Source organism: Adiantum capillus-veneris, chromosome 24, assembly GCF_014529385.1.
Source record: "Adiantum capillus-veneris isolate H3 chromosome 24, ASM1452938v2, whole genome shotgun sequence".
Classification (NCBI taxonomy): Eukaryota; Viridiplantae; Streptophyta; class Polypodiopsida; order Polypodiales; family Pteridaceae; genus Adiantum; species Adiantum capillus-veneris.
Window position 1 is genome coordinate 144,585,778 of NC_140954.1, and position 26,631 is coordinate 144,612,408.

The window sequence follows — 26,631 nt, forward strand, 5'->3', positions numbered from 1 at the left end:
TAGAACTTCTGAGAAAAATCCTACTAAACTCTAAACTAAATGGATCTACTGCAGTATATTATGCCACACAACTTAGATATACAGGAAGAACGCTTCAACCTGATATTGCAAAGAGTTACTTGACACACTTTAGGAGGTACTATAATATCTCATAGTTCAAAGGCCTTGTGTTTGCTGTATTGTATGCAATGTTCATTGTTCTCAATGACATTGCTTTATTTGTAGCTAGATGTTTGTGTAGACAAATTGAAAAGTAAAATTGTGAGTGAGAATACTTCAAGTGATTTGTATGTTCACATCATGAAGGACATGGTTCCATGGTTTAATGAATTTGTGCTTTCTCTTTTGTTTGGTTTATATCTCCGTCCTAAATCTAAGGATGTGATTTCTCTTTTGTTTGGTTTGTATCTCCATTCTCAACCCAAGGATATGGTTTCATGGTTTAATGAATTTGTGCTTTCCCTTTTGTTTGGTCCGTATCTCCTTTCTAAACCCAAGTATCTAGACAAAGATATTTTGTATTTTGAAATTCTTGATCACATTGGAAAATATTTTATCTGTATTTTTTACTCAAAAGGGATCAAAAAAGGGAAAAGAAAATGTAAGGATCTTGTGCTTCAAGAAGCAAGAAAAGGTTGATTCGAAAAATGATCAAAATATCAATCCAGACCTAGATTTGGACAACTGTCCAAATACCAAACCCAAATTTCATAGAACATCTTTCCAATAGGTGTGCTACATCTAGCCTAAAAGTTTACTAGGTGAAATAGTGGGAAGCTTAGCTAGGATTTGCTTCACCTCAGTAAACTGCTGCTCGTTCTCTTCACTCCATGAGAAGACATCCCTCTGGGTGAGTTGTCGTAGGGGAAGGACCACTTGAGATAGCAGGTGAATGAACCTGCTTAAGTATCTTACCTTCTGAAGGAAAGAAACCAGCTGCTTGGCGGTGGTAGGTGATGATAAAGATACCAGAGCCTGAATCTTGCTAGGGTCAGCCTCGATTCCTTTTGCTGAAATTACATGACCAAGGAGAGTGACTTTGCTCTCACCAATGTGACACTTGTCCACGTTGAGTTGGCCGCCCAAGGTTTGCAGCCTGGTTAAGCCATCATAGACTTTCCTTAACACTAGGTTGGTAACCTAACAGGACATAAAAGTGTCCTTTCAGGGTTTTGAAAAAAACCTCCAAAACCATAGTAGATCCACTCATTTTGTAAAATCCTTTCATGAGGTTATAGTTCAAGGCCTACTACACATGTAAAAAATAAGAAACTTGTAAAATTTCTCGTCTTTTGGTCACACCAAGCCTCCAAAGTTGATGGACCAGTACATTTTCATCAAAATAGTCATTTCTTACGTTTTGTTGCATAAAAATAAGATTAGGGATTTTTGTAGGACTTGAGATAAATTCCCTAGTTAACTTCAATGGGTTGGTGATCAGAACATATGATTGCTTCTCACTCACTATTTTTTGTTTTGCCAAAAGAAATAGTTACAAAAAGTTGAATTTTTACCATTCTGCAAACCTATCATCAAAGTTTCTATAGCCACGCTCAATAAAAATAATATATGCATGTTTTCTTAGTTCCTTATTGTCCTTTAGGTTCATAAGGAGCCATAGAGCATGTCAAAAGAATATTACATCTCTTACCAAGGGGAATCTTGGGGACAAAGATGAAGTGCTAAATACAGCAAACATGAAAAAACTGGGTTCAACATTATGAGTTGTAGAATCCCATAGAAACTATTCAATATCTAGCCAAATTTGATCCTTATGACTAGATATGGTTACTACCTACAAAATGCATGTAGTTGTCACAAGAAACTAACAATATTGAAAAGGCTATACTTGATATACTAGAATGTTTCGTTCTCTTCTATAATTGAAAAAATCAACCATCGTTGTCTACTATGCAAAATAGGGTATTAGGTGCCCTAAAACTCAAAGAATATTAGCTTTATGTTACCATATGCGACATAGAAAATCAAAACTGCATTTGGATATCATGAAAGCCACCAAAAAAATCATAGAAGAGCTAAAATTGGCTAAAAATCAGGATTGGACAATTTTTGTACTTTGGTCATAACTTACAACTTTAACATTTATTTCTCCTTAGAAGCATCATGACATGTTGCGGACTACTAAAGATAGTTCTCTAGCATTATAGACCTAACAAACATGAATTCTAGAGTGGTATAGTTGCAAAAAGTTGAAAAAAGCCAAAAACAGTTTCTGTTTTTTCACATAGTTTAGGTTGTGAAATGTTGTGCAAGGACAAGGTTAAAGATGGAATTGATATTCCAAAAAAATGTCGAGTTTTTTTCAGCTCATGAGACAACTTTCTAGATAGATAGCACCTCAAAATCCATTTTGAAATTCTTGACATAATTCAAGGAAAATGGTCACTTAACAGTTGATAATAGTGTCCCAGGACATAAAAGTGTCCCATTACCAACCTAGTGTTAAATGAAGGCCTCATGAACTATAAATTCAAAAATCATCTATAAAAACCCGTATTGATGTTCCAAAGTAGGGTTGGAAAACAAAAGTTACATAGCGTTGAAATGTGGCCGGGGCGTTAGTGAGGCCAAACGGCATCACTATGTAGGCAAAACATCCCCAAGGTGTGATGAAGGTTGTCTTCTTTTGATCCTCTTCCGCAATGCTAATCTGGAAGTATCCTGAGTAGCCATCGCATACTGTGTAGTGTTCGTGACATGCCACTTCATTGAGTATTTCATCCTAGAATGGGAGGGGAAAGTGGTCCCTCTTCGTGGCTGCATTGAGAGGTTTATAATCCATACAGACTCTCCACTTACCATTTTTGGTGTGACTACTACTGGGGAGACCCATTCTGAGTCTTCGACAAGATAGATGAAACCTGCTTGTAGCAAAATTCTCACTTCCTTAAGCAGTTGCTCTTGTTGGATTACTCCAAGTCTTCTGAGCTTTTACACTACGGGTTTACTGCCTTCCTTGAGCTTTATGTGGTGTTGTACTACTGTAATTCCTGTGATCTTATCATAGCCATCAATGAACAAAGTAGTGAAGTTACCTAACATGGAGACGTACTCCTTCTTTTCTTCATTGGTTAACTCATTTGAGAGCATTTTTTGTAGCTTACCTGCATCCTCCAAGGACTACATACCTAATGATCCCTCTTGGTTTGCCGAGGTTGCTTCAGATGTGTTAATCTGTTTGGGTCTTTAAGAATGACTCCCATTACTTCGATGCTACTATCACTTCTGTCGGTGGTGGGCGTCTCTTCTCCTGAGATAGATGAGTAGTCGCTGGTGGACTCGTCTTCTGAAGCCTCCAAGATCATGTTGCGTTGCTTTCCAGTCCTCATGTCGTAGAATATGGACTTCCCTTTAGCATCCTTCATCTGGATCATCCCGGTGCTCCAGTCTTGTTTAGCTGCCATAACCATAAGCCAAGGTCTTCCAAGAATGATGGGGTAGCCCTCCCCTTTGTGTGGCATGAAAAAGATTTCTACCTCCACTTCTGTATTGAATGCTTTTACTTTGAATGCATTTACAATGCCTACGCATTTCACTCTTACATTGTTTGCCATCTTGGCTCGGCAGGGTGCCGGCCTACTTACCTCTAGACCTAGATGCTGCATCATCTTGTCACTCATGACGGATATTTGCGCACCACCATCTATGTAGACATTTGAAATCTGTTGCTCCTTGATGTGAGCATCCACGGTTGGCAGGATGTCGTCGAGATCCCTCCCAGAGATAGCCCCAGGTATCCTAGGTCTTGATTTCCTGGTACTTACCATTTTCGTCCATTGCCTCCTCATTCTGGGTGCAAGGTGGAGTAATTGGGGCCAAGTTATCTTCGGGCCTTGCATTAACACATCCTGAACTAATTCATAGGGTTTTGCATACTCACCTAGTGAGAAGTCCACGATGTCTATCTTCCACCGCGGTTTAGATGCTTGCTAAGTTGCTAGACTCGGCCTTCCCTTTCATCTTCTCTTCTCTTTGAGATGCCTTCTCGTGCCTCACACGTTTCACTCCCATAGCATCCACTTCTTCTACCTTCGCTTTTCCTTTGTGCTTCTCTCGATCTAATTCTTCTACCTTCGCCTTCCCTTTAGCCTCCAAGCTAATAACACTCACTGCTTGGTTCACAGCAGGTGGTGGGGGTAGTGGCGGAATGAGAGGTTGGGGTGGTGGTTGCTGTTGTACAGCTGGTCGAAGGATTTGGACCGGTGGGATTGGTCCTGGCTGTCTAGGTGGTGGTGGTCTTGCTCTCGGCGGAAAGATCTGATTCTGTCTCCCCCCTCTATTGAAATTCTGCCTCCTTGGGTGTGGGCACTAGTACATTCCATGGCCATCTTCCCCGCAGTTGTAACAGTGGTGCTTTGGTTTCTGCCTTCATTGTCCCCTTCCTTGTTCTGGGTTTTTGCCAGATGCATGCCCTTGGTGCACCAGATGCACAGATAAACTCTCTAGTTGGGTGGTGATGCGACTCAGCAGGTCTTGCTATTCTTCTGATGCCTCCTGCGGTTGGACTCTATGATTGAATGTTGCAGCCACTGGGGTTGGTCGGGCCAAGCTTGTTTCCTCTGACTCGTTTGCTCTTGCTTGCATTTGCAGCTTCTTACCTTTAAGGCGGGCTACTTCGACTGCCAACTCATATGTTGCAGGAAACCTTCCCTTCACCTTCTCTCTAAGTGACGACCATAGACCAACAATGAAACAGTCCTTCTTTGGGAAACTAGGTGCTCCTTTTCCTTCCTCCAGTATGGCAACCCATCTCTCCCATAAGTCCACAAACTTTGACTCGTAGGTGGCATACTCCAGCAGGCCTCCCTGCTTTAATTCTGTCAGTAGAGGTGCCATAGCTTCTCCGAGGTTGTGCCTCCACCAAACCTCTTTACAAAAGCAGCCCTTAACACATCCATGCATTCTTGGTAGCCTGGGGCAATGTATGATACCAGGACTTGGGCTCTACTTTCATCAGTAGAGGAAAAATTCTAAGTCATGAAACGTCGTCGTCTTTGTTGGAGACGACACAAGCAATGTCGAAATCATCCAAAAAGTCGTGGTGAGATCCTCTCCCTTCTTTCCACTGAACGTGGGGAAAGAAACACTTGCCATGGTGGTGACTCAAGAAATTACAAACCTTTTTTTTTCTCTTTTCGTTTACATCAACAGTAGAGGCTCATAGCGGCTCTTTACAGGGGTGGATGGATAGGTCAAACCAGGATAAAAATAGAGACATTAAAGGAGTGATGGTAATCTAATATGGGTAGAATGATAGGGTTTGGGGAATTGAGGATTTCTCCTAGTACCGCTGCACCGAATAGGTAAACGATCTTCTGTTGGTAGAAGACTTTCCTATCTGCATAGATATTCACATGCATATGCTGCAGGAATCTGAATGGGAATGCCGTCGGCCTGTTTTCCATCATGCACAGAGGGTGGAATACTTACTTATACTCTTACCGTGCCATCGGCACATCCACAAGAGGTCGTCGCCTTTCATGGGCTCTACCTTTCCTTCGTTGCTCAGCACGTATGGGGTGATGGCGACGCGTCTGACCACTCCCAGCCTCTTGGCTAACAGCAATTGCAGGTAATTTCCGTAATCGGCGTGTTGCATGAATTCTACTTCATTCAGTTGCAGCTCGTCTCCATCCCACTGGGTTTCTCCCATGGTAGAGAGCTTCTTCAGGATAAGTTGTACACGGAGAGGAGGAAGGTCCTCCACTCGCTTCCCAAAATAGTGAGAGCAGTAGTTGAACCACTCTTCTCTAGGACATGGGAATCTTCTTACCACTTCTTCTTCTGGATTGTCAAAGTGGATTGGTAGCACTCGTATGCGTCGTGCAAATCGGTAGGCGACCTTCCTCCGCTTAGCTTTGGACGACTTCTTCTTTGACAAAGTAGGTACAACCCGGATTTCTGAGCTTGAAGCACTTGCTTGGCCAGATGCTTCGCCCTTCGGGGTCATGTGTTTCCAGACTGGCTTATCTTCTCCTTGCCTTTGGGTCGAGCAGCCCCTTTAGGCCACTTTGGAGTTATATCTTTGACTGCAGATTCTTTAGGGAAAAGAGGTCTCACCGTTTGCTTCCCTTCCTTGACGTGAATGATTTCTTCGCGATGAATGTCGATGTAGATGACTTCAGCCCTTCCACTGCCTTCGTTGCTGGCACTCATCGATCGTGTGCCTTGGTTGACAACAATGATGGCACTTCACCAATCTCCCACCTGATGCATTCGATTTATAGTTAGAACGAGAAACACGAGATACAGAATTTACCTCTTGAACGCTGATCACACTGCAGCCTAGCAGTAGCATCTCAATGAAGGCGGCTAGTGCCTCCTTCGTCTCCTCTTCTTCCGTCCTCCAGTTAGAAAATTCCTTCAGCCACTCATCCATGATTGATAGTGGGCGTCACTTTCAGCATTGTAAACTGAAGGGTCTTAGAAAATCCCTCCTCCGTGGGGGCACGAAATGACGGACGCAAAGCGAACCCCGGACCCCGACGGCCTCTAAAACACTGAGGGCCGAATGGCGCACCTCGAGCCTGCCACGATAAAGTGAACAGGGGGCACCACCTAGCTTTGAGCGGCTAGGACGCAAAACCCACGATGATATGAACACCGCAAGCCTACACACCGAGAGAGAGAGAGAGAGAGAGAGAGAGAGAGAGAGAGAGAGAGAGAGAGAGAGAGAGAGAGAGAGAGAGAGAGAGAGAGAGAGAGAGAGAGATATTTGCAAATGATGAATGCCCTCGGGGGTGTGAGGGTGAATTATTTCTTCAATATTTACAAAGTGGCATGCCATGGTGGTAGAGAGGTAGGGAGAGGAGGTGGTGCAACCTACTTGGTGCGTTCTCTAAGACCACTCAATGATTGTGAATACTTACTACCAAGAGCGTGCATACATGTGTGCATCGACCATTGGAGTCGAGAGATGGATGTGGTTCCCTTCGCATGGTGCAATTCCCAAGGCAAACACAACACACAAGCCCCCTACCCATGATGGTGATAGTGTCAATCCTTCCCACTACACTGTACCAAATGCTTGGCTCCTCATGAATTGCCCCCCCCCCCCCGGCGATAGTGACCTCTCAGTGCCAATTTATAGGTGTTGGCTACCTGGATTATGGTAATCCCAATGTGGTTAGGGTAAGCTTAATCGGGGAGACAAAGCAAGTGGTGGGCCCAGTGTGGTTGACCCTTGCTTTGTTTTGGGAGGTTATTAAAAGATGGGAATCTTTAGGTGGGCCTTTATGACCATCACCTAGAGAGAGGATATTTACAAAAAAATGAAAATTTACAATGGCTCGGGTGAAAACTGAAGATATGATGAAAATAACCTATAAATTACTGGGATGGTGTCCTCGTTGTGTGTTGCCGGTGGTGAATGATGTGGTGCTGGTGTGTCAGTGTCGAGCATACTTCTTTTCGGAGTCGGCCGGGGCATGCCTTTGGCGCATTTTCTCTCGTTGTTGTTGGCGGCGCGTGCTTTGGATCCTTCTTCTTTATTCGTCGATGTCGTAGTCGTTTCTCCTCCTTTGTACTTTTTTGGTGCAGTGCTTATATGCGTGTGTGTGTGTATGTATTGTGCATGAGGGTGGGTGTGTGTGTGTATGTATATGTATGTGTGTGCGAAAAATGTGCGTGGGAAGGGGGGCTATATATATAATATATATATATAGTTTTTTTTGTTTTTTTTTTTCCTGTTGATGGCGAATGGCGGATGGCCTGCTTTCTACTGCGCGACGCGGAGGGGGGGGGAATGGGGTAGGGGTAGAGAGAGAGAGAGAGAGAGAGAGAGAGAGAGAGAGAGAGAGAGAGAGAGAGAGAGAGAGAGAGAGAGAGAGAGAGAGAGAGAGAGAGAGAGAGAGAGAGAGAGAGAGTATGGATGGCCTGCTGCGGTGCGTGAGCGCCCGAGTGGGAGAGAGGGTGGTGTCTTGCGGACTGAGCGCACAGCCCCGAAGGGGAGAGAGGGGAGGGGGGGGGGGGTGATTGTGTTTGTGTGTGTATGGTGAGAGAGAGAAAGGGAGGCGCTATTTTCTGTTGTCCGTGAGAAGGAGAGAGATAGAGAGAGGATTTCTCATGCGTGGCCTAAGCGCACGAGTGAGAGAGAGAGCGGTGTCCGTGGACTGAGCTGAGAGAGAGAGATTGTGAGGGAGAGGGAGGGGTGAGGTGTGGATAAGAGAGAGAGTGTGTGTGTGTGTGAGGGAGAGGGAGGGGTGAGGTGTGGAGTGGGGTAGGGGAGATGTGTGGGTGAGAGAGAAAGGGGGGGGTTCTACTGTCTTGCATGGGAGCTTGAGGATGAGGGGAGGGAAAAAAGTCAATGCGTGGGAGTGAGGGAATATATCAGCGGGCCAAGGGGGGGGGGGGGGGGGGGGGGAATGAGGCCGAGGGGAGTGAGGGAATATATCAGTGGGCCAAGAGGGGGGGGGGGGGGGGGGGGAATGAGGCCGAGGGGAGGGTGATGCCGAGTGGAGGGTGATGCGAGCAAGTGGGGAAGAGGGAGGAGGGGTCAGGGAGGGAATATTAGCGGGCCAAGGGGGGGGTAATGAGAGTGGGGGGGGAAAAATGTGAGGGGGGAATGTAAAGGGTACTCGAGTGTAAGAATTACGGAGAGCAGAGGGGGGGGGAGGGGTTCCATGTGGCTTACACTGAGGGAGCACGAGAGAGGGGTCGGGGGTTTTTTCAAAGCTTCCGCCTGGCCGGGGGGTTTGAGAGTGGGGGTAAATTGGGAGAGAGGATATTAGGGGGGGAGTATGTAGGGAAAATTAGGGAGAGAGAGAGAGCGGGGGTGTTATTTATCCAATGCCCATCGACGGGAGGGGGAATAAGCTACTAGGGGGGGGGGGGGAATGAGTTTTTTTCTTTTTTTTGTTTGATTTTCGAAAGTCGGCTATCACCATCTCCACCGAGGTGGCAGGAGACTCACTTCTTTCTCGTTCCTTCGGTGGGGGCTCTTGAATTCTCCTGTGAGAAGGAGATGCATCATCAAGGAGAACATTTTTGAGCCCTTCATATGTATCCTCTTCTTCTTCCCGAATCGGAGAGAGGCCTCTTTTGGAAGTCCCACAAGGAGGCTTCCTAGGTGCTCTCGCGTCATGGTGGGGATCTTGGAGAATCCCATGAGCACAAAACTGCCATTGCACTTCACTTTGGAGGGATGGATTGCCCATGTCTTGTTGAAGCCTAGAAACAGGATAGTTAATAAGCATCGGGGCATCATTAGTAGCCTACTCATTTAGAAAAATCAAAGCTATCAACATTAATTTCACTCTCTTTACTATTGTCAGCCATTCTAACAACCTTTAGGTGTACTTTGGCACTTCAAGCCCTAGTTGCTACTCCTCTTTACCCCTTTAGAAAAAGCACTCAAGCTACTGTACGCGTGGCTTGTATATTATTAATTGTTGCAAGGAATAGAAGAGAGGGTCGTTCAACACTAAAACAGTACCGGCTCCTGTAAAGCTTCTAATAGCTCAATAGTGGTTAAGCCGTAGGAAAGCCCAGTAGGACTCCACTATTAAGACCATATCTCTCAGCAGTGCTACCCCGTTAACTACACAAAGGCAGGCGCACTGCAAGGCTGAAAAATCCGTATTCTACCTATTCACATATGCAATAAATAATACCAACCATTTATGGCTAGCTTGAGGACCTCCCTTCTTGAGCAAGAAAAGAGAAACCTTGTGCTCTAATACCAATGTAACATTTAATGGCCTAGTAGCTTGTATGTAGTGGAAAATAACATGAACATAGTGAGCATTTCATTAGAATAGATTCCTAATGAGAATAACAACAGTGCTTGGGTGGAGAGAGCAACAAAAATCATAACACCTAGTTAGATAGCATGAACAATACTTCAAAAGAGAGAGAAATTAAGCAATTGAAAACAGTTGAGGACCGGATTTGCATGGAGCCGGTCCCCCCTCCAAAAGGCTTTGTATTATGGTTTCTCCCATCAAGAGAGACATCTTACAATACAATTCTTTGTGTTCCTTTAATACAAGCTAGTGCAATGAAGATGGAAAATTCAAGCACTAAGCATAAAACTTATCAAACACAACATCAATTCCCTCACGGTCTCAGACCCAAGACCTCACACACCTTTGAAGATAGTGAGAGCTAGCGGGGTATGAGAGTATACTGAGAGGAAGAAGGAGTAGTCTTACGAGAAAGATGTACATCTCCTCACATAATTACTCATATCAGCATAGATTAGCTTAGTAATTATCATGGTAGAGGAGATGAGCATGCATTGAAGCTTGGTTCTTGGTTGGATTTGCATCACAAAGCCAAGAGTTGTTGGTGTAGGCCTCCCTTCTCACAAGCTTAGAGTAGGTGATAAGCATTCTATTAAAGCTTGAGAAGAGAGAGAGAATCTTCTTACTCTACACATGAGCTTGTGTGAGTGTGTGTGGATAATTTCCTTTAAAAAATCATCCCCCTCTCTCTCTTGGTTGACCCCTCTTGGTATTTTCTCTTGCTAACACCTCATTGGACCTCCCCAGACTTAGACAATAGGATTTTAGGAGCAGAAGTGATAGCCTTTTGACATATGTCCCCCTTTCCCTTTTTGTGAGAGCTTTAAGTAATTAATAAATTCAATTAAACTCTTATTGGATCCTTTTGTCTCGTGGCCAATAGGAATCAGGCAAGCCATTGGGCTGTTGAATGCTCATTGGACCACTTGGGAGATTGTTTGATAGTCTTCTAGAGATATTAATTCTTATTGGCTCTTTTATTAAGTGTTTTTATGTTAATTAAACTAGATTTACTCTAGCCTAATTCTCATTGGTCCACCTCCATGGCCATCGAATAGGATTTGAGTACACCTTGTGGTCATCTGGCCTAGGGAGCTAACATGTGTCCCTCTTTCCCCTTGTGTACAAAGGAAGCTTGTGAGAGTGCGTATGTGTGTTTCTCTCTCATCCCCTACTTCTTGGGCTTGCCCCCTATGTAGGAGTTTATGAAGACTTTTAGGGACACACACAAAGCATCCAATTTCCTAAGCCTTTGACCATTGGACACAACCTTTGTATTTTGGAACCTTAGCATTTTGGATGTCTTAATGGGCTGAACCCTAAGGTCTTTGGAGCCCATTGTTGCACATAGCTCTTTTGCAGATGGACCACCCTTTGGATCCCAACTGTGGCCGGCGGTCTGCCAGCTTAACCAATATTCTAGCTTTTTCTCCCCTAGCAATTCCCTATATTAAATGATCAGTTTAATGTGAGGAAATTATTTAGGAGAATTAGGTATTAGTTATTATGACATCTCCTTACTTGAAATACATCTCACTTTTTATTAACACCATCGATCATATATGAGAATAATGATCTCTTTGGCTGTGCATAAAAACCATGCACCCACCTCAAAGTGTAGCACATAGACCCTAAACATAGAAGATATTTTTTTCAACTCGTAAAAATTATAGTTTTTTTTAAATTATGAAACAAATTCTAAAGTGGGAATTGGGATTTTCCCATTTTATCTAATATGGTGTTTCAATGGCCTATTCAATGGTCTCACCATCATCTATGTGAATATCCATGACAGATGGCATATTTGCCGGCTTGCATATATCCATTTCCACCAAGACAAGATGATAATGTAGATGCCAAGGGATCTTAGGGAATTCTACCTAGACCGGGTAGTTCTTGGTGACTAATGTCTCAAGAGTAAAGCCCCTTCCATTTAAAGAGACATAAGGGAGAGTTCCTAATGTGTTTTTAACCCTCACTTAGAACATTAAATCCATATCCGAGGTCTTGAAGACAAATAGGAAGTGGTTTTTGGGCAGACAATGTATGGTATCTACACCTTGAGTTTCCACTACTACTTGATCCATATTTTTAGCATCTCCATTGGGGCCCTGGGTCCAACAAGCAAACCTACTAGTGCCCTGTTTTCTAGTTCGTTTGACGAACTTGAGCTGAGGGAAGGATTAAGGAGGTCTTATCTCTTCGCTCTTCTTTTGTGATCTGGTTAGCATCTTGAAAAAATCCCTATTGTTGAATAAAGGATGGACATTGAGGCAGGATTCCTCTGACGGGAGATTTGAAATTAAAAAGTGGATTCTAGATTATTGATTATTGAGGATGAGGCGGGCCATAGTTAAGAAAGTGACCTTCTTCTAGGGCATGCTGGTGAAGTAGTAAGATCCTCTCCAAGATGGCTTGGTGAAGCTTTTCTGCATACTCTAGGGATAGAATTTTAAATATCAGTGGATCTAGTCAGGGTGTCCTTGTTTGGATTTCCTATGGGGGCTGGGATCCTGATGGGACGTTTGGCAGCAAAAATGACGTGCAGTGAGGGAGAGGGTTAGTGGCATCCCACACGTTTGATGCCACATTATTTTGAGCATGAAACAATAGGGAACATGGAAAATGAGGAGCGAGCATCCTATCCACAAAAGGAGGCAGGTAGAGTAACAAGTATCCTATGCCATGGCTCAGGCAAAGCACTATTATTGGGTTCTCCACTCTTGCCATCTAAGGTCTCTGTCTCTCTCTCTCTCTCTCTCTCTCTCTCTCTCTCTCTCTCTCTCTCTCTCTCCATCCCCATCTTTGTTATGGATTGTAGCAAAAGGATTTGATGGAGATGATGCTATAGTAGGAGACTAAACATGCCGTAGTCAAAGGGAATATGAAACTCAATGCATAGCTTCTGAAGGAAAGAGGATCGGTATGGAGCTAGAGCTTCAGGTTCAAATAAACCTCCACATGAAATAGTTTATTTTTTAAGTTCTCTCTTTGAAGGGTGAGCCACCCAAAGGGACCGGCGAGTCTTCAAGTAGACCGAGTAGATACGACGACCCCAACAATCCAGTTACTAAAAAGTTAAATTTTAGTAAGTGTGATGGCAAGGTGGATTCATCTGTGATTTATTCTTGGTTACATCAATCTAACTCTTACATTTCTACTTACTAAAAAGTTAAATTTTAGTAAGTGTGATGGCAAGGTGGATGCATCTTTGATTTATTCTTGGTTACATCAATCTAATGCATACGTTTCTACTACCAAGAAAAGCAATAGCAATAAAGTTTGAAAGCCACCATGTATTTGGCAGGTGATGCCATTAATTGGTATCAAGCCTTGAACGAGGCACAAAAAGCTATGTATCTTGCTACATGCTGCAGATGCAAGCCATTGTGTCACAATTGGATCAATGTCCAAGTCAAACTCAAGGAGCACTTGATGCCATTGGAGTACTTGGATCAATTGAAACAGGAATGGCAAGATCTTAGGAAAAATGGGATTCCTATTTTATATTTTCTACATCGTGTTTTACATATCGGTGTCCAATTGTGTAAGTCACAGATGAGAAGCGTAAGGAGGCTTTCCTCTTTGGTCTAGATGAGGACATGGAGTACAATGTGAGGTTTTCCTCCCCATTGATTACAATCACACTGTAAGGATTTCTCGTGAGCAAGAATTGAAGCACAACAAAGGTAAGTCTAAGCTCAATACTCTGTAGAACCAACAAACCCTAAAAAATGGTAAGAATCATATTTGGGGCAAGGGCATTAAGGAGGTGGTGGGCCTGATCGAGAGCACGGAAAAGGAAGGCCGCCATGGGTTTGAAGGGTTTAGAAGGTGGTTGGTCGGCTGCAGGCCTGCGTCACAGAGAAGGAGGAAAAGAGGAGGTGAGCAAGGCCAGTTGCAGAAAAGGGGGGAGCTGCTGAGGAGGAGAAAGGGATAGGCTGCATGGCATGTAAAAGCAGGGCCGCGAGGGCTGCAGTAGCCGGGGAGAGAAAGGGGGCCTGAGGCCTTGTGCAGTGGACGAGGGAGCCAGGTGATAGCACTGCAGAGGGGGTTCGGATGGAAGGGCCGCCATGGGCTGTAAGGTGATGACACCATGAAAGGAGCAGGCACTGCCAAGGGGTGGCAGTAGAAGGTTGACCGACAGCACTTAAGCGATGGGGTGGCCGCCAGAGAGCACCAAGAAGGGAATCAAAGCAGCAAAGAGGAGAATTGAAGCCATCACTGTAAGAGGAAAAGTCGATATCATTAAAGGCCATTCTTGCCGATCGAGAATCGCGCCAGCCTCTCGTTCTCAAGTGTGCTTTGTTATTTGAAGGATCGATGGTGCCATCTTAGTTTTGTATATGCTCTTTTGACAGCTATCATAGTTCCAATTTCAAGCTCCACACTCTATTTTCCTTATCCACCTTGTCTGGGCATCTTTTTTTTCATGCTAGGTTTCAATTCGGGTGAGTTCTCCGAATTGTGTGTGTAAGCAGAGAGGAAGAGAGAGAAGGGTGGGTACTGTGTGTGCAAAAGGGAGCGAGAGAGGATCTTAGTGGTTGCGACTATATTATCTGGCTTGAAGTATATGCTAAGTGTTGGGTTATTAATGAGTTCATGCTGCTAAGGTGCATCGGGTTGGGTGGGTGTAATCAGAAATTGTTCAAGTTACGAGCTTGTTAGTAAAGTCATACAAAAAATAGTGTGTGAGTGAGTCGATCCGAGTGGCTTGGGATGTTGGGTATCTGCTGGGCTATAGAGAGGCATCGAGCTTGTATAATGTGTGTGTTCCCATTTCTCCCATCCCATTAGTGGTGCCCCCACTGAGGAGCTACTGATTGCTTCTTGGTGAAGTCGCAGACGGTGTTGTGGTGATACCAGTTTCAAAGAACAAGTGCTGCTAAGAAAGATGTGGTCGGGTTTTCTGACTTTCATAGGTGCTGAAGATGCAGAAGTTTGGGTGCAAGACTACGGCCTTTTTCTGTTGGAGAGCGGCTCCTCAAGAGAAGAGGGAGTGATCCAAGCTTTCTTTGTCCTGGTTCGTGGCAAAGCAAAGGTATGGTACGAGGGTTTGTAGGCTGAAGAAAAGCTGGATTGGAACACATTGGAGGCGGCATTCCGAAGCCAATATGAGGCCGACATGCAGTGGAGTGAAGTGAAGCAGATTATGGACAACCTAAAGCAAAGCCTTGACGGTGATTTCCAAGCATTCATGTGGGAGTTCGAGGCCATATGGAGTTGGTTAAGGTAACTGCTGTAGAGAATGCAAATTTTTTCGAAGATGACCAAGTTTGTGGACTTCTTGCATGTCAAAGTGCGAGATAAAATCGAGATAGATGGGCCATGCACTTATGAGGAGGCAGTAGCCTACGCATAGAGCAGGACAAAGAAGATTTTAAGAAGCAACAAGCAAAGCAGGTGCTGGAGAGTCCATTGGTGCCAAGGCCAATTGCTAGGGAAGAGCTTCAGGTAATCCGACCCTTTGTTGATGCACATGTGGTAGCAGTGGATAGGTGTGATTACAGAGCAGAGACGATACCATGTGGGCCCATGAGGCCTATAGAGAGGAGTCTACTAAGTACTGCCTGATGTGCTTCACCAAGTGACTTCCGAAAAGCAAGCAGTGGAGAAGATAGCTGAAGTGCCAAAGTCAGTGAGTTTTGTGGAGAAAGCCGAGGTGTGTTCGAGCTATAGCAGTGCCTTGGATACAGACAGCACATGGGAAACGGAGTCTGCTTTCTCAAGGTATGAGACATATGATGTGATGTATGTCGATAATTCGGTCAAAGAACAGTAGGTTGCAGGTAAAGAGCCAATGTGCAAAGACCAGGCGGTTGGGCAATCCTCTCTCTCGCCTTGTGATGGTAAGGCCATGTTGACTGGAGAAGAGTGCTTCAATGAAGATGATTGGGGATTCGATGATCTAGTGGTCGAGGTAGATGACGGGTCGCAGGTTTTGGTTGCTAAAGTTACGGCGCGGATACATGACATGGGAGGCTGTGTGCCTGCTCCAGTACCGCTTGAAGAGCCTACATATGAGTTTTTGCCAGTGTTTACTTTGGATGATCGGATGCTGCAGGTTGGTGCCATGCTGTTGATGGATTTGTTGATAAAGGCTGCTATGCAAGCGCCACTATGCCGCTTGCTACAAGATGTGTTTTTCAAAGATAATGATGTTGTGGAGAGCTCTCTAGCCGTTGGCGGGGAGACATGTGATGCAAAGGCTTTCCAGGATGTGCAGGTGTGTTTTGGGTGTGGAGATGGTCCATGTATACAACTTTTTGAAGGGTGGTGCTATGAAGGCCTACACGACTGGTTGGCTGACAAAGTTACACGTGCAAAGCAAGGAATACTTGCCTATGTTTTACAGACAGATGACGATGATCAAAGCTGCTACATCTTTTTTCCTGGTAGAAGATTCATTACAATTGGGAGAGCTTATGGCTTTCCATTTGACCCGGGCGGGCTCTATAGTAGATGAATATCTCTCTCTATCTATCTAATGCTTCTTGTATATAGTGTCTATCAATTTTCTTCTTGTGCACCGATATCTTATCTAAATATTGCTACCGTTGAGCATGAATGCCCAGCAAGGGGTTCGCCAATGATGGTACAACTGAGTTATGTCGGTCCAGAATAATGGCTATAGCCTCGCTATGGAATCATACAGATACAGGTCGAAGCAGTGGAGTCGATGCCAGATGCCGATAGCGGCAAGCTTGATCGTGGTGTGTATGCCAGATGTGGCACTTTACAGGTCACGCGAGGATTTTGGGCCTCTAATGACAAGTATCAAAGCGTTCGGTGGGAATGGCTGCCAAGTCGCAAGTTAACTTTTTTTAAAAAAAATTGCCATGCTCACAAAAAAAAAGAAGGGTGGGCTGCAGTTGCTGCTAGTTGCAAGGAAAGAAGCGCCAAGTGTTTGAGTGCATGAGGTGAGAGCGCTGCAAGGGCGTGGGTGGCCGAATGGAGAAGGCTCTGGAGTGGGAGAGCATCTGAAGGAGGAGGGCGGTGAGCTCATGAAGAGGAGGCGGCCATCTGTTGGAGAGGCCTTGGGGCAGGGGCATTAAGGAGGTGGTAGGCCTGACCGAGAGCAGGGAAAAGGAAGGCCGCCATGGGTTTGAAGGGTTTAGAAGGTGGTTGGTCGGCTGCAGGCCTGCGCCACAGAGAAGGAGGAAAAGATGAGGTGAGCAAGGCCACTTGCAGAAAAGGGGGGAGCTTTTGAGGAGGAGAAAGGGACGGGCTGCATGGCACGTAAAAGCAGGGCCGCGACGGTTGCAGTAGCCGGGGAGAGAAAGGGGGCCTGAGGCCTTGTGCAGTGGACGAGGGAGCCAGGTGATAGCGCTGCAGAGGGGGTTCAGATGGAAGGGCCGCCATGGGCGTAAGGTGATGACACCATGAAAGGAGCAAGCGCTACCAAGGGGTGGCAGTAGAAGGTTGGCCGAGAGCACTTAAGCGATGGGGTGGCCGACAGAGAGCACCAAGAAGGGAATCAAAAGCAGCAAAGAGGAGAATTGAAGCCATCGATGTAAGAGGAAAAGTTGACATCATTAAAGGCCATTCTTGCCCATCGAGAATCGCGCCAGCCTCTCGTTCTCAAGTGTGCTTTGTTATTTGAAGGATCGATGGCGCCATCTTAGTTTTGTATATGCTCTTTTGACAGCTATCATAGTTCCAATTTCAAGCTCCACACTCTATTTTCCTTATCCACCTTGTCTGGGCATCTTTTTTTTTGTGCTAGGTTTCAATTCGGGTGAGTTCTCTGAATTGTGTGTGTAAGCAGAGAGGAAGAGAGAGAAGGGTGGGTACTGTGTGTGCAAAAGGGAGCGAGAGAGGATCTTCGTGGTTGCGACTATGTTATCTGGCTTGAGGTATATGCTAAGTGTTGGGTTATTAATGAGTTCATGCTGCAAAGGTGCATCGGGTTGGGTGGGTGTAATCAGAAATTGTTCAAATTACGAGCTTGTTAGTAAAGTCATACAGAAAATAGTGTCTGAGTGAGTCGACTTGAGTGGCTTGGGGTGTTGGGTATCTGGTGGGCTATAGAGAGGCATCTAGCTTGTATACTGTGTGTGTTCCCATTTCCCCATCCCAGCGTGGTGTTTGCTTTTCCCTTGCTGTGTCAAGCTCCCTCTCTCTCTTTTTCTCCTCCTGCTGCACCTGCACGCCATAGCTGTCCAAAGGCTGCACCCCCCATAGCGTTGTGCCCAACAGAGAACACACACACTATTTGAAGCGAAATATCTCTTGCCTTGACATCGGAGTTACGTTCTCTCCCTCAACCTCTCTCCCTCAACCTCTCTCCCTCAAGCTATTACCCTCAAGCCATTTCCATCTCCAACTTCTTTCTCTACCATTATCGTGCTGTCCCTCAAATTCTTGAGTTCTCTTTCTCATTTCTCCTTTCTCTTTTGCGATACGATGGCCCCGAAGCCAGTGACTCGAAGCTTGAAGGACGCTTGTGTTGCTCCACCTCCAAGAAAGATACAGAGGAAGGCATCAACTACTCCAAATGTTGCTCAAGCGGAGGTATTGGTTGGGAAAGAAGTCGAAGCCGTCCAACCTCAACCACGAGAGGTAGTCGAACGTGTTGCTAATCCGGTAAGTTGAATTTATAATTTTGCATTGCTATTCATGATGACTTGGGAAGCTAAGCATAGGGAACCCCCTAAACCGTCCAAAAAACGTGATTATATCACAAGAAACAAGCATATGATTTCTTAGAGTAGAGAAAGAATTGTTTTATGGTTACTATTCGATAATCTGTCTCTAATTGATATTAGAAGTTGGGTAATCATGTTTGAGAAATGACTCAAATAAAACAATTACTGAAAGAATATCTTGTTTCCAGATTCCGTGGTTAGCGAAGATTAAGCTGAGGTTATCAGCTCTCTTTTTGTCTCTTGCAGTTAGCACGATACCTTGCGGTTAGCAGGATGCCTTGCAATTAGCGAGATGTTCCCTTGCGATTAGCGACTGGAAAGTATGTGCATTTTGCGGTTAGCGAATAAGTAAATCCTTTGCAAAGGCTCTATTGGTTAGACAGAGAAAGTCCGCGGGTAGCAACAAACTCTTAAGAATAATTGAAAGATTCATTGTTATAAAATTATAGGATTGTCTTCATTAGATCATGTTTGAGAAAAAATATTTTGGTGATGTTTGAAGGGTTAGATGAAAAAACCTATGCCTGGAATTAAGAAAGAATTTTGTTTGTATATGTAAAACAGTGTGGGTAGAAAACAAGCTAAAAAGTGTGAGTGTGGGGTGGAAAGTGGGGCCTGGCTCAGGTTGCCAGTCAAGGATGGGTGGTCTTGATTAATCAAGAAACTCTCCACTCCCTCTTATTAAGAGAAGGGAAATTAGAGACTTATCGTACCAAGAGTCGAGATGTCTCAAATCTACGTGCCTCTGAAAGCTATGGACCCAATTAGTCGGGTACTTTTTACAAGATTACTAGTTAGTTTAGACTAAGTCTCATATCATATTTATGGTTTATGGATGACTGTCGTGCCTCTTAAACGTGGGTAAAAAGGCACTGTTTATGGATTTCAACTATGTCAATGGGATTTCATCTTTATGTTAGGAAACAACTCTCATTAGAATCTTAGATTTATCGACATGGCTTGTGGCGTATGACCCTTATAATCATGTAAACGATGGATAGAGGACTACCTGTCTTCTATTGCTCGTATCTTTACTTTGTGGAAACGGAGTAGGGTGTCGTCAATGGGAAAGGAGAATAAAGGAAGGCCTTCTATCAAGTTGCCCCAATCTTCTTGGGGTTGGGGACCTCACAGTTTAGGTGGTACCAAAAAGGAGTGTCTTGGACACTCCTTTGGGAGGAGATGAAATGGGTGGTGGGTTATTCATTTTCATATTATATAAAGGAAAGATAAAATCTTTTTTGGCTAAGAGATTGGAATTTAGGCGGGTTGGAAATTCCATTTCACTTTAATACTAAAGCTTAACGTAGCAAACTGCCTGTGCATTTAAATTCCCTCTCGTTGCCACTTTTCTGGGCTCTTTGTAGCACTACCTCCATGGATCCCTCCGCCTTTGGTGCCTCTCTCTCTCTCTCTCTCTCTCTCTCTCTCTCTCTCCCCCTCCCTTGTCCTCCATAGCCTCTATAGGTGCTTGCGGGTGCAACACAAAGCCATATCAACCAGATCCTTGTTGCTAGCCATATTCAGATTCAATGAAACCTCTCTCTGTCTCTCTCTCTTGCTCTCTCTATGAGTACTATGGCACTGTTTTGATTGTCTTCATTGTCGTGTCATTAGCATCCTTGCACGTTCCACATGGAGTCACATAATACTCATAAGGGTAGTACAAACGCCCTTTCCCTTCCTCCATTATGAAACCTCTCTCTCTCTCTCTCTCTCTCTCTCTCTCTCCCCCCCCCCCCTTGTCCTCCATAGCCGCTATAGGTGCTTGCGGATGCAACACAAAGCCATATCAACCAGCTCCTCATTGCTAGCCATATTCAGATTCAATGAAACCTCTCTCTCTCTCTCTCTCTCTCTCTCTCTCTCTCTCTCTCTCTCTCTCTCTCTCTCTCTCTCTCTCTCTCTCTCTCTATGAGTAATATGGCACTGTTTTGATTGTCTTCATTGTCGTGTCATTAGCATCCTTGCACGTTCCACATGGAGTCACATAATACTCATAAGGACAGTACAAACGCCCTTTCCCTTCCTCCATTATGTGCTACATAGCATATCCCAAGGGATCTTCTACTGAGTCTACGAAACGACTGGGCTGCAAGAACAGGGAATAAAGAAACATGCAAAAAAGGATGGCATGAGTGCAACAGGATGGTGACATTGATGAGCAAGAGGCAAAGAAAATCTGTAGGGCAGCTGCTAAGTCTTGGCATAATTAAACAAATGGGCTTTCTGAGGGTCTTTAATTGAGAATTCTACAACAACTTCGCAGTCATCCAACGTTATCAGTGTTGCAACTCACATCGGAGATAATTGGGAGGTTGATTTTCTCTAACATTTGTCATACATTGTCTGAGGTGAAGACTCGTTCAAACAATGAGCTATTTTGGAAACGGGCTATTGTCATGGCATGCCTCAATGGAGTCAATGGGGCTGACAATGTAATGAGCAATAATGATGTTGCAAAGGCATTAGAAATTCATCAAAGAAATATCACGGGAGTCAGTTTTCGGATGCAAACTAATATGGAGGAGGGGTCACTTCCCTTAGACACGTTCAACGTCAACAACATAGTACCAGTACCTTAACAATCAAAATTAGAGAAATCGTGTTTCAATTCTGGTCAATGGAAATCCGCATCTCCCCAAACAAGAAAGATGTCGTTCGCAAGAGAATCGGGAAGAGGGCACATGTGGTGTATCCGGTGCATCTCCTTGATTTACCTCGGGTATATTAGCCAAAACATCTTCAAAGTGTGTCACAATGCTTTACTTAGTAGTTTTGGGTGCTTGCAAAAGCTTTGAGGTGCTTTATAAGTGTCTCAAAGTGCATCTCTTTTAGCTTGTAAATGCTTGAAAGCGCCAAAAAGTGCTTTCAAAGTATTTCAGAGCGCTTCCAAAGTGCACTAAAGTGCTTCATGGTACTTGAAAGTGCCACAAAGTACTTTAGAGTGCTTCATAGTGATTTATAAACTCTAAAGTGCTTTGATGTGTTATAGAGTGCCACAAAGTGCTCTTAAATAGCACTGAAGTGCTTTCAAAGAGCCCTTAAAGTGCACTTCAGAGTGGTTTCAAGTGCTTTAAAGTGTTGCAGAGTTCTTAAAAGTATCGAAGAGTGCTTTACAGTGCTTCAACGTGCTTCAAAGTGCCACACAATTCTATTTAGTGTACCAAAGTGCCCCAAAGTGCTTCATAGTGCTTGAAATTGCCATAGAGTGCTTCATAGTGCCGGAAAGTGCCACAAAGTGCTTTGAAGTGCCACAAAGTGCTTGAAACTGCTTATAAAGTACCACCAAGTAGTTTTGAGTGCTTCCAAAGTGCACCAAGGTAATTTAAAGTGCACCAAAGTGCTAGTAAAGTGCTTCAAAGTGCTATCAAGTGCCACAAAGTGCCTTAGAGTGCTCTTAAAGTGCACTGAAGTGCTTCAGAGTGCTTTCAAGTGCCCAAAGTTCTGTACAATGCTGCAGAGTGCTGCAAAGGGCACCAAAGTGCATGAGAGGTTGCTTGAAAGTACCTCCTAGTGCTTGAAAGTGCCACAAAGTGCTTCAGAGTGCTTTCAAGTGCCCCAAAGTGGTTTAAAGTGTTGCGAGTGCTTAAAAGGGCATCGAAGTGCCTCAAAGTGCTTCAGAATGTTCTCCAAGTGCACTGAAGTGCTTCACTAGTGTACAAAAGTTCAACATTACAAAAATTGAAGTAGAATCAGTGAATTTCTAGAAATAGACACCAACTCCCACTGTTCAACCAACCCCACGTCACTTTTGTTGAAAAGGTAGAGAAATGACATACCTACTTTTTTTGTGGACAAAAGGTGAAGTCATACCTACTTTTGGGAAAATACACCCGGAGGTGGTAGTAGGTAAGTGTTGCAATTAGATTTTAGTACTTTATAGTATGTTTAAATGTCTTTTGTGTGGCAGAGGGATTTGTACATGCGATTCCAGGAGGCTCGTCCTAACATTAGGACGTCCCTTAGATGCTTTGAGGGTCTGAAGCCATACTTTGTCCCAAGTTGAAGGACCGCAACACCTGCTGTTGTGAAAACCATGTTCAACTTGTTTACTTGAAGGAAGGCTTAAATCAGATGCTCCATGGAAGATACGGGCTACATGGAGCGTCATGCTTTTACAAGTGCCTTGTGTGCAGTTCAAGTGTCTTGTGTGCAGTTCGAGTGATGGAATAGCACAGTGCACAACATCAAAAGACACTTTGTCATCCTTGAAAGAACTATGGGAGTCTATATTTTATCCAAAGCCAACTGATAGTTGTGCTTTTCACTGTAGCAAATGTCTTTTGGGAACATGCACTGATTGCGAGATTAAAAGGCTCTTGTGGTGTCCCGTCAAAGAGAGTGATGGTATCTCTAGAATGACTTTCAAGATTTTTGATAAGGTTCCTACACAGGAAAAGGATGAAGAAGGTCTAGCTAAATGTTGAAAAAACCTCATGGTTCAGCAGCTCAGTCAGATGAGTTTCATTTCTGTGCTCTGAGGGAAACTAGGGAATCTCATCAAATACAACTACTTGTACAGGTGGCAAGCTCAACAATTCAAGGAGTGTTTGGACAATTTTCTAGATGATGTAGTGGTGTCTATAGTGGAATAAACAGAGAACTACTCCTTCAAGGTGCAAAATGAGATCCAATCAATGCATTGGTATTCATCTCATGTCACAATCTTTATTCACATTTCATACTTACATATGCGCTTGGTGCTATACAAAAGTCGACTCACTTCTACATCTTTAATGACAAGACACATGACACTTTGTTTGTGCAGCACTGTTTTCTTTTGCACAATGAATGGTTGAAAAGACACGGCTATAGTGTCAAGCGACATTGGGTGTGGTCGGATGGTGTTGCATCACAATTCAAATCAAGGCGGCCATTCTATTCAAAGCAAGGCACGATTCTTCAATATGACAGGTGTCAAAATGATGCACAATTTCTTTGATTCAAGCCATGGAAAGGGTGAACACGACGGGGCTGGTGTAGTGGTCAAAAGAGCCCTCACACATGAGCAATTTGACGGGTGGGTGATACATAACACTTCAAGCGTTGTTGCATTCCTCAATGCAACTCTCAAGAATCAATGTCCACAGACAGGCAAGAAAGTTGATCGTGCTTTCTGGGAGGTCAAGCTCGGTGATGTCGATAAAGTTATAGCGTGGGATTGCAAGCACATGACAGGGTCTCGATCCTGGCACTGTGTCAATGGCTACAGTTAGAAGGATATGCATGGACTAAGGCACAAACTGCTTTCTTGCTTTTGTGGTGCGTGCATCAAAGATCAATGGAGTAGATGTGTCAACAAAGATCATGTGAAGGGGTGGGTATACTTGCAAATAGAACCCACAATTACGGATGAAAGCGATGAAGCGTCGAGCAAGGAGGAGGATGAACACGCCCCCATGTAGACTGGCCACCACGATGAAATGAGCGATGCCTTGATGGTTGGCTAGAACTTTGTCGTGATTGCAGAGGAGGCAGGTGAACACTTCTACGTCCTGAATCTACCAACACAAAGCGCCTAGTCAAAACAGAGGAAAGGATCAATGGCACAACATCATTAAGAAAAAATTGTATGTGGTTGAGGGCCTATTCTATGACAAGGTAAATGGTCGTGATGATACTTATGTCCTTTTGGATAACAAGCCCTGAAAGGGCAGGGGAAGTGAACATGCTCATCACCACCCAGCCATGCCCTATATAGGTCCTTGGCCTTCTAAATATAGGGACCCCCTTGACTGCATGTTCGTCATGGCCCTTAGCCCTGGTCCTTGGCCTTGGTCCTTGGCCCGGACTGGTCCTACCATTGTCCTGACATTACTCCCCCCTTGGAGAAGCGTTTCGTCTGCAAAAACACAAGTGATGGTTTCTTCATAAGAACACTAATGTTTTCTACCGTAACATCCCACATGGATCCAACGATTCATTTGAGCGGAACCCGGTTCAATAGGAGGTTCAATGAAACCAAGAGTAACATCTTGATTTTCTACATTGTTGTCCATTTGTAACCATCTGATGGTACCGGTTCCTATCCAAACATAGTGTGTAGAATCCATCTAGAACGCTCATGAGCATGGTAAACGAGTTTATCACAACACAAGTGTACCAAAAAGAGTACCTCTTGTCACTTTCCATGAAATTAACTTGCTCACATAACTCATCAGCCAATTTTAAGTCCTTGACTTGGTCCCAATTTTCATCATCAGTAAACAACCCCACCCTCACGAGTGTTCAAGGTTGAGAACCTGAGTTATACATGAAAATACTACCTAGTCGCAACATGCGTTAACTGATAGTAAGTAAACTCCCAAAAGAGCAATAAATGCTTATGAATTTGATTTCTTTGTGCTAATGTACGCACTTTGCATATCCTGTAGCCCAAGATTACACTTTGTAATTTGTCAATCCCCTTGGATACTGACTGTACTGAGGTGTGTTTCCCCCACGGTTTACAGACTCCCAGACGACTGGTAAACGAGGAATCACAATAGCGTATAACATTGTTGAGGAATCAACAATTTTCGGAATAACCATCGTGGTTAACTTGAGGAATCCACAAACACCCAAACCGAGCCATGACCTCTATTGGTGATTAGTAGACTCAAAAGTAATCTCATATAGAGAGTGCACATAGAGTGCAAAATGATTCATAAGCAACAACCTGAGGAATATGCATGCCGTTTCAAATCAGCCTTTGCTAAACACTAGGGCCCATAACACCTAGTGTGCATGCACTTAGCAAAAAACAGATATGAACTTGTATTTCCATGGTGATCCTTGCCAATATTTATGGCAAATGTGATGCACCTAGCACACATTAAAAAGGAATGTAAATAGTTTTGAAAAGAAACTAAATACTTTCAGTTGCAATCTTTTGCAAGCCTTGCTGAAACGTCTAAATCACAATAGAAGGTGAAACATTGATCACTTCTAGATACAGAAAATGAAACTTTTTCATTAATAATTTATAGCCTTGCTATATGTATAAACAACCATCTGGAATGTTGTTTAGCAATACTTGTAGCTGAACAAGTCATTCTAAGTATCCGACAATTTGTTTGGCCACTCAAATTGCTCCTAATACGTCGTGTTGAAAATGGTCTAGAAAACAGATTTGACCAGCACCTAGTTGGACTTTGTCGTGACACATAATTGAAATAATGGCGCCATTGTCAGTCCAGAGACTCATATTCTCCACATGTGGAATATGTCTCATGTGAGGATGTATAAAAAAGAACATCCATCAAGTACAAGATGTACTTGTGTGTGGAGGTAACTCTAAACACTCTGCGACAAGAGTGAGAGGGACCCTCATTCATTGCTCCACACTGGCTAAACCGAACTCCTTGAGTTCCTAGACCATGTTGTATCCCATGTGAAAACATGTGCCAAATTGAACCCTACAAGTAGGTTCGTAACATCATAAGGTAGAAAGATAGATTGGACAGTGGGCCCAAAATACTTTGTGCAGACATGTCCTTGGCATGGTTCTGTAACATTCAAGCGTACTTAGATGTCTTGAAAAACCAAGCAAAGCATACTAAAAATGGAATAATACCAAATCAATAGATGCGTACCTGGAAATTTGAACGTAATGTTCACTTACCCGTATTCAAATGGAGAGGAGCACGTCCCCTACCTAAAAAAACAAACACCAGTGCACTGGGAACCCTGGGTGTTGCCTTTGCAATCCAAGCCCTTGGATTAGAATCTACGTAGTCAAACGCCTTGGTAAGACCCATTGTAGAACTGCGCAACTAGCAGGTAACGATAACCAACCGTGTATAGAATGATGAGAATCAACTTAAAAAGTTGAATGTGTCCGCTACCCCATGATAGATTACTGGATTCTTTCTTGAAAGTAGAACTGGGATATATCAAACTATGATCCTCAATGCCTATGGGGAGATGTAGCAAGCACCAACCGGGTCTTACCCCAAAACAATGATGCCATAGACACTCGTAGTGCTATAGAGAGAGCAAGAAATCCACACAAGTAAGATGCCTAGCTCGTGTCAACAGCCATGCTGTCTCAACTGTTTGCTGCCTCTAGACTCCATGGTATAGATCAGCTGATGTAAGTGTAACAATATCAAAAACTCAACTTGAGCATCGCACTAGAAACATATAGTGCAAAAATGACACCCGAATCCTCCGAAATAACAAGACTCTTGCTCATCCATTAACGTCGATATGTTCAATGTGTACTCCACTGGGCA

The 26,631-nt window shown here is 44.0% G+C and overlaps 1 protein-coding gene across 1 annotated transcript; it reads left to right on the top strand.

The window, feature by feature from the left end:
* Positions 1-13,529: 13,529 nt before the first annotated feature.
* Positions 13,530-17,487, top strand: LOC147427296 (uncharacterized). Its single transcript, XM_086498452.1, has one exon. The coding sequence runs from the start codon at positions 15,565-15,567 to the stop codon at positions 16,228-16,230; it is 666 nt and encodes a 221-aa protein (XP_086354578.1). The 5' UTR covers positions 13,530-15,564; the 3' UTR covers positions 16,231-17,487.
* The last annotated feature ends 9,144 nt before the right edge of the window (positions 17,488-26,631 follow it).

Bases quoted from the DNA above. Each gene is read 5' to 3' on its own strand.
- LOC147427296 (XM_086498452.1), top strand. From the start codon at position 15,565: ATGTGCAAAGACCAGGCGGTTGGGCAATCCTCTCTCTCGCCTTGTGAT.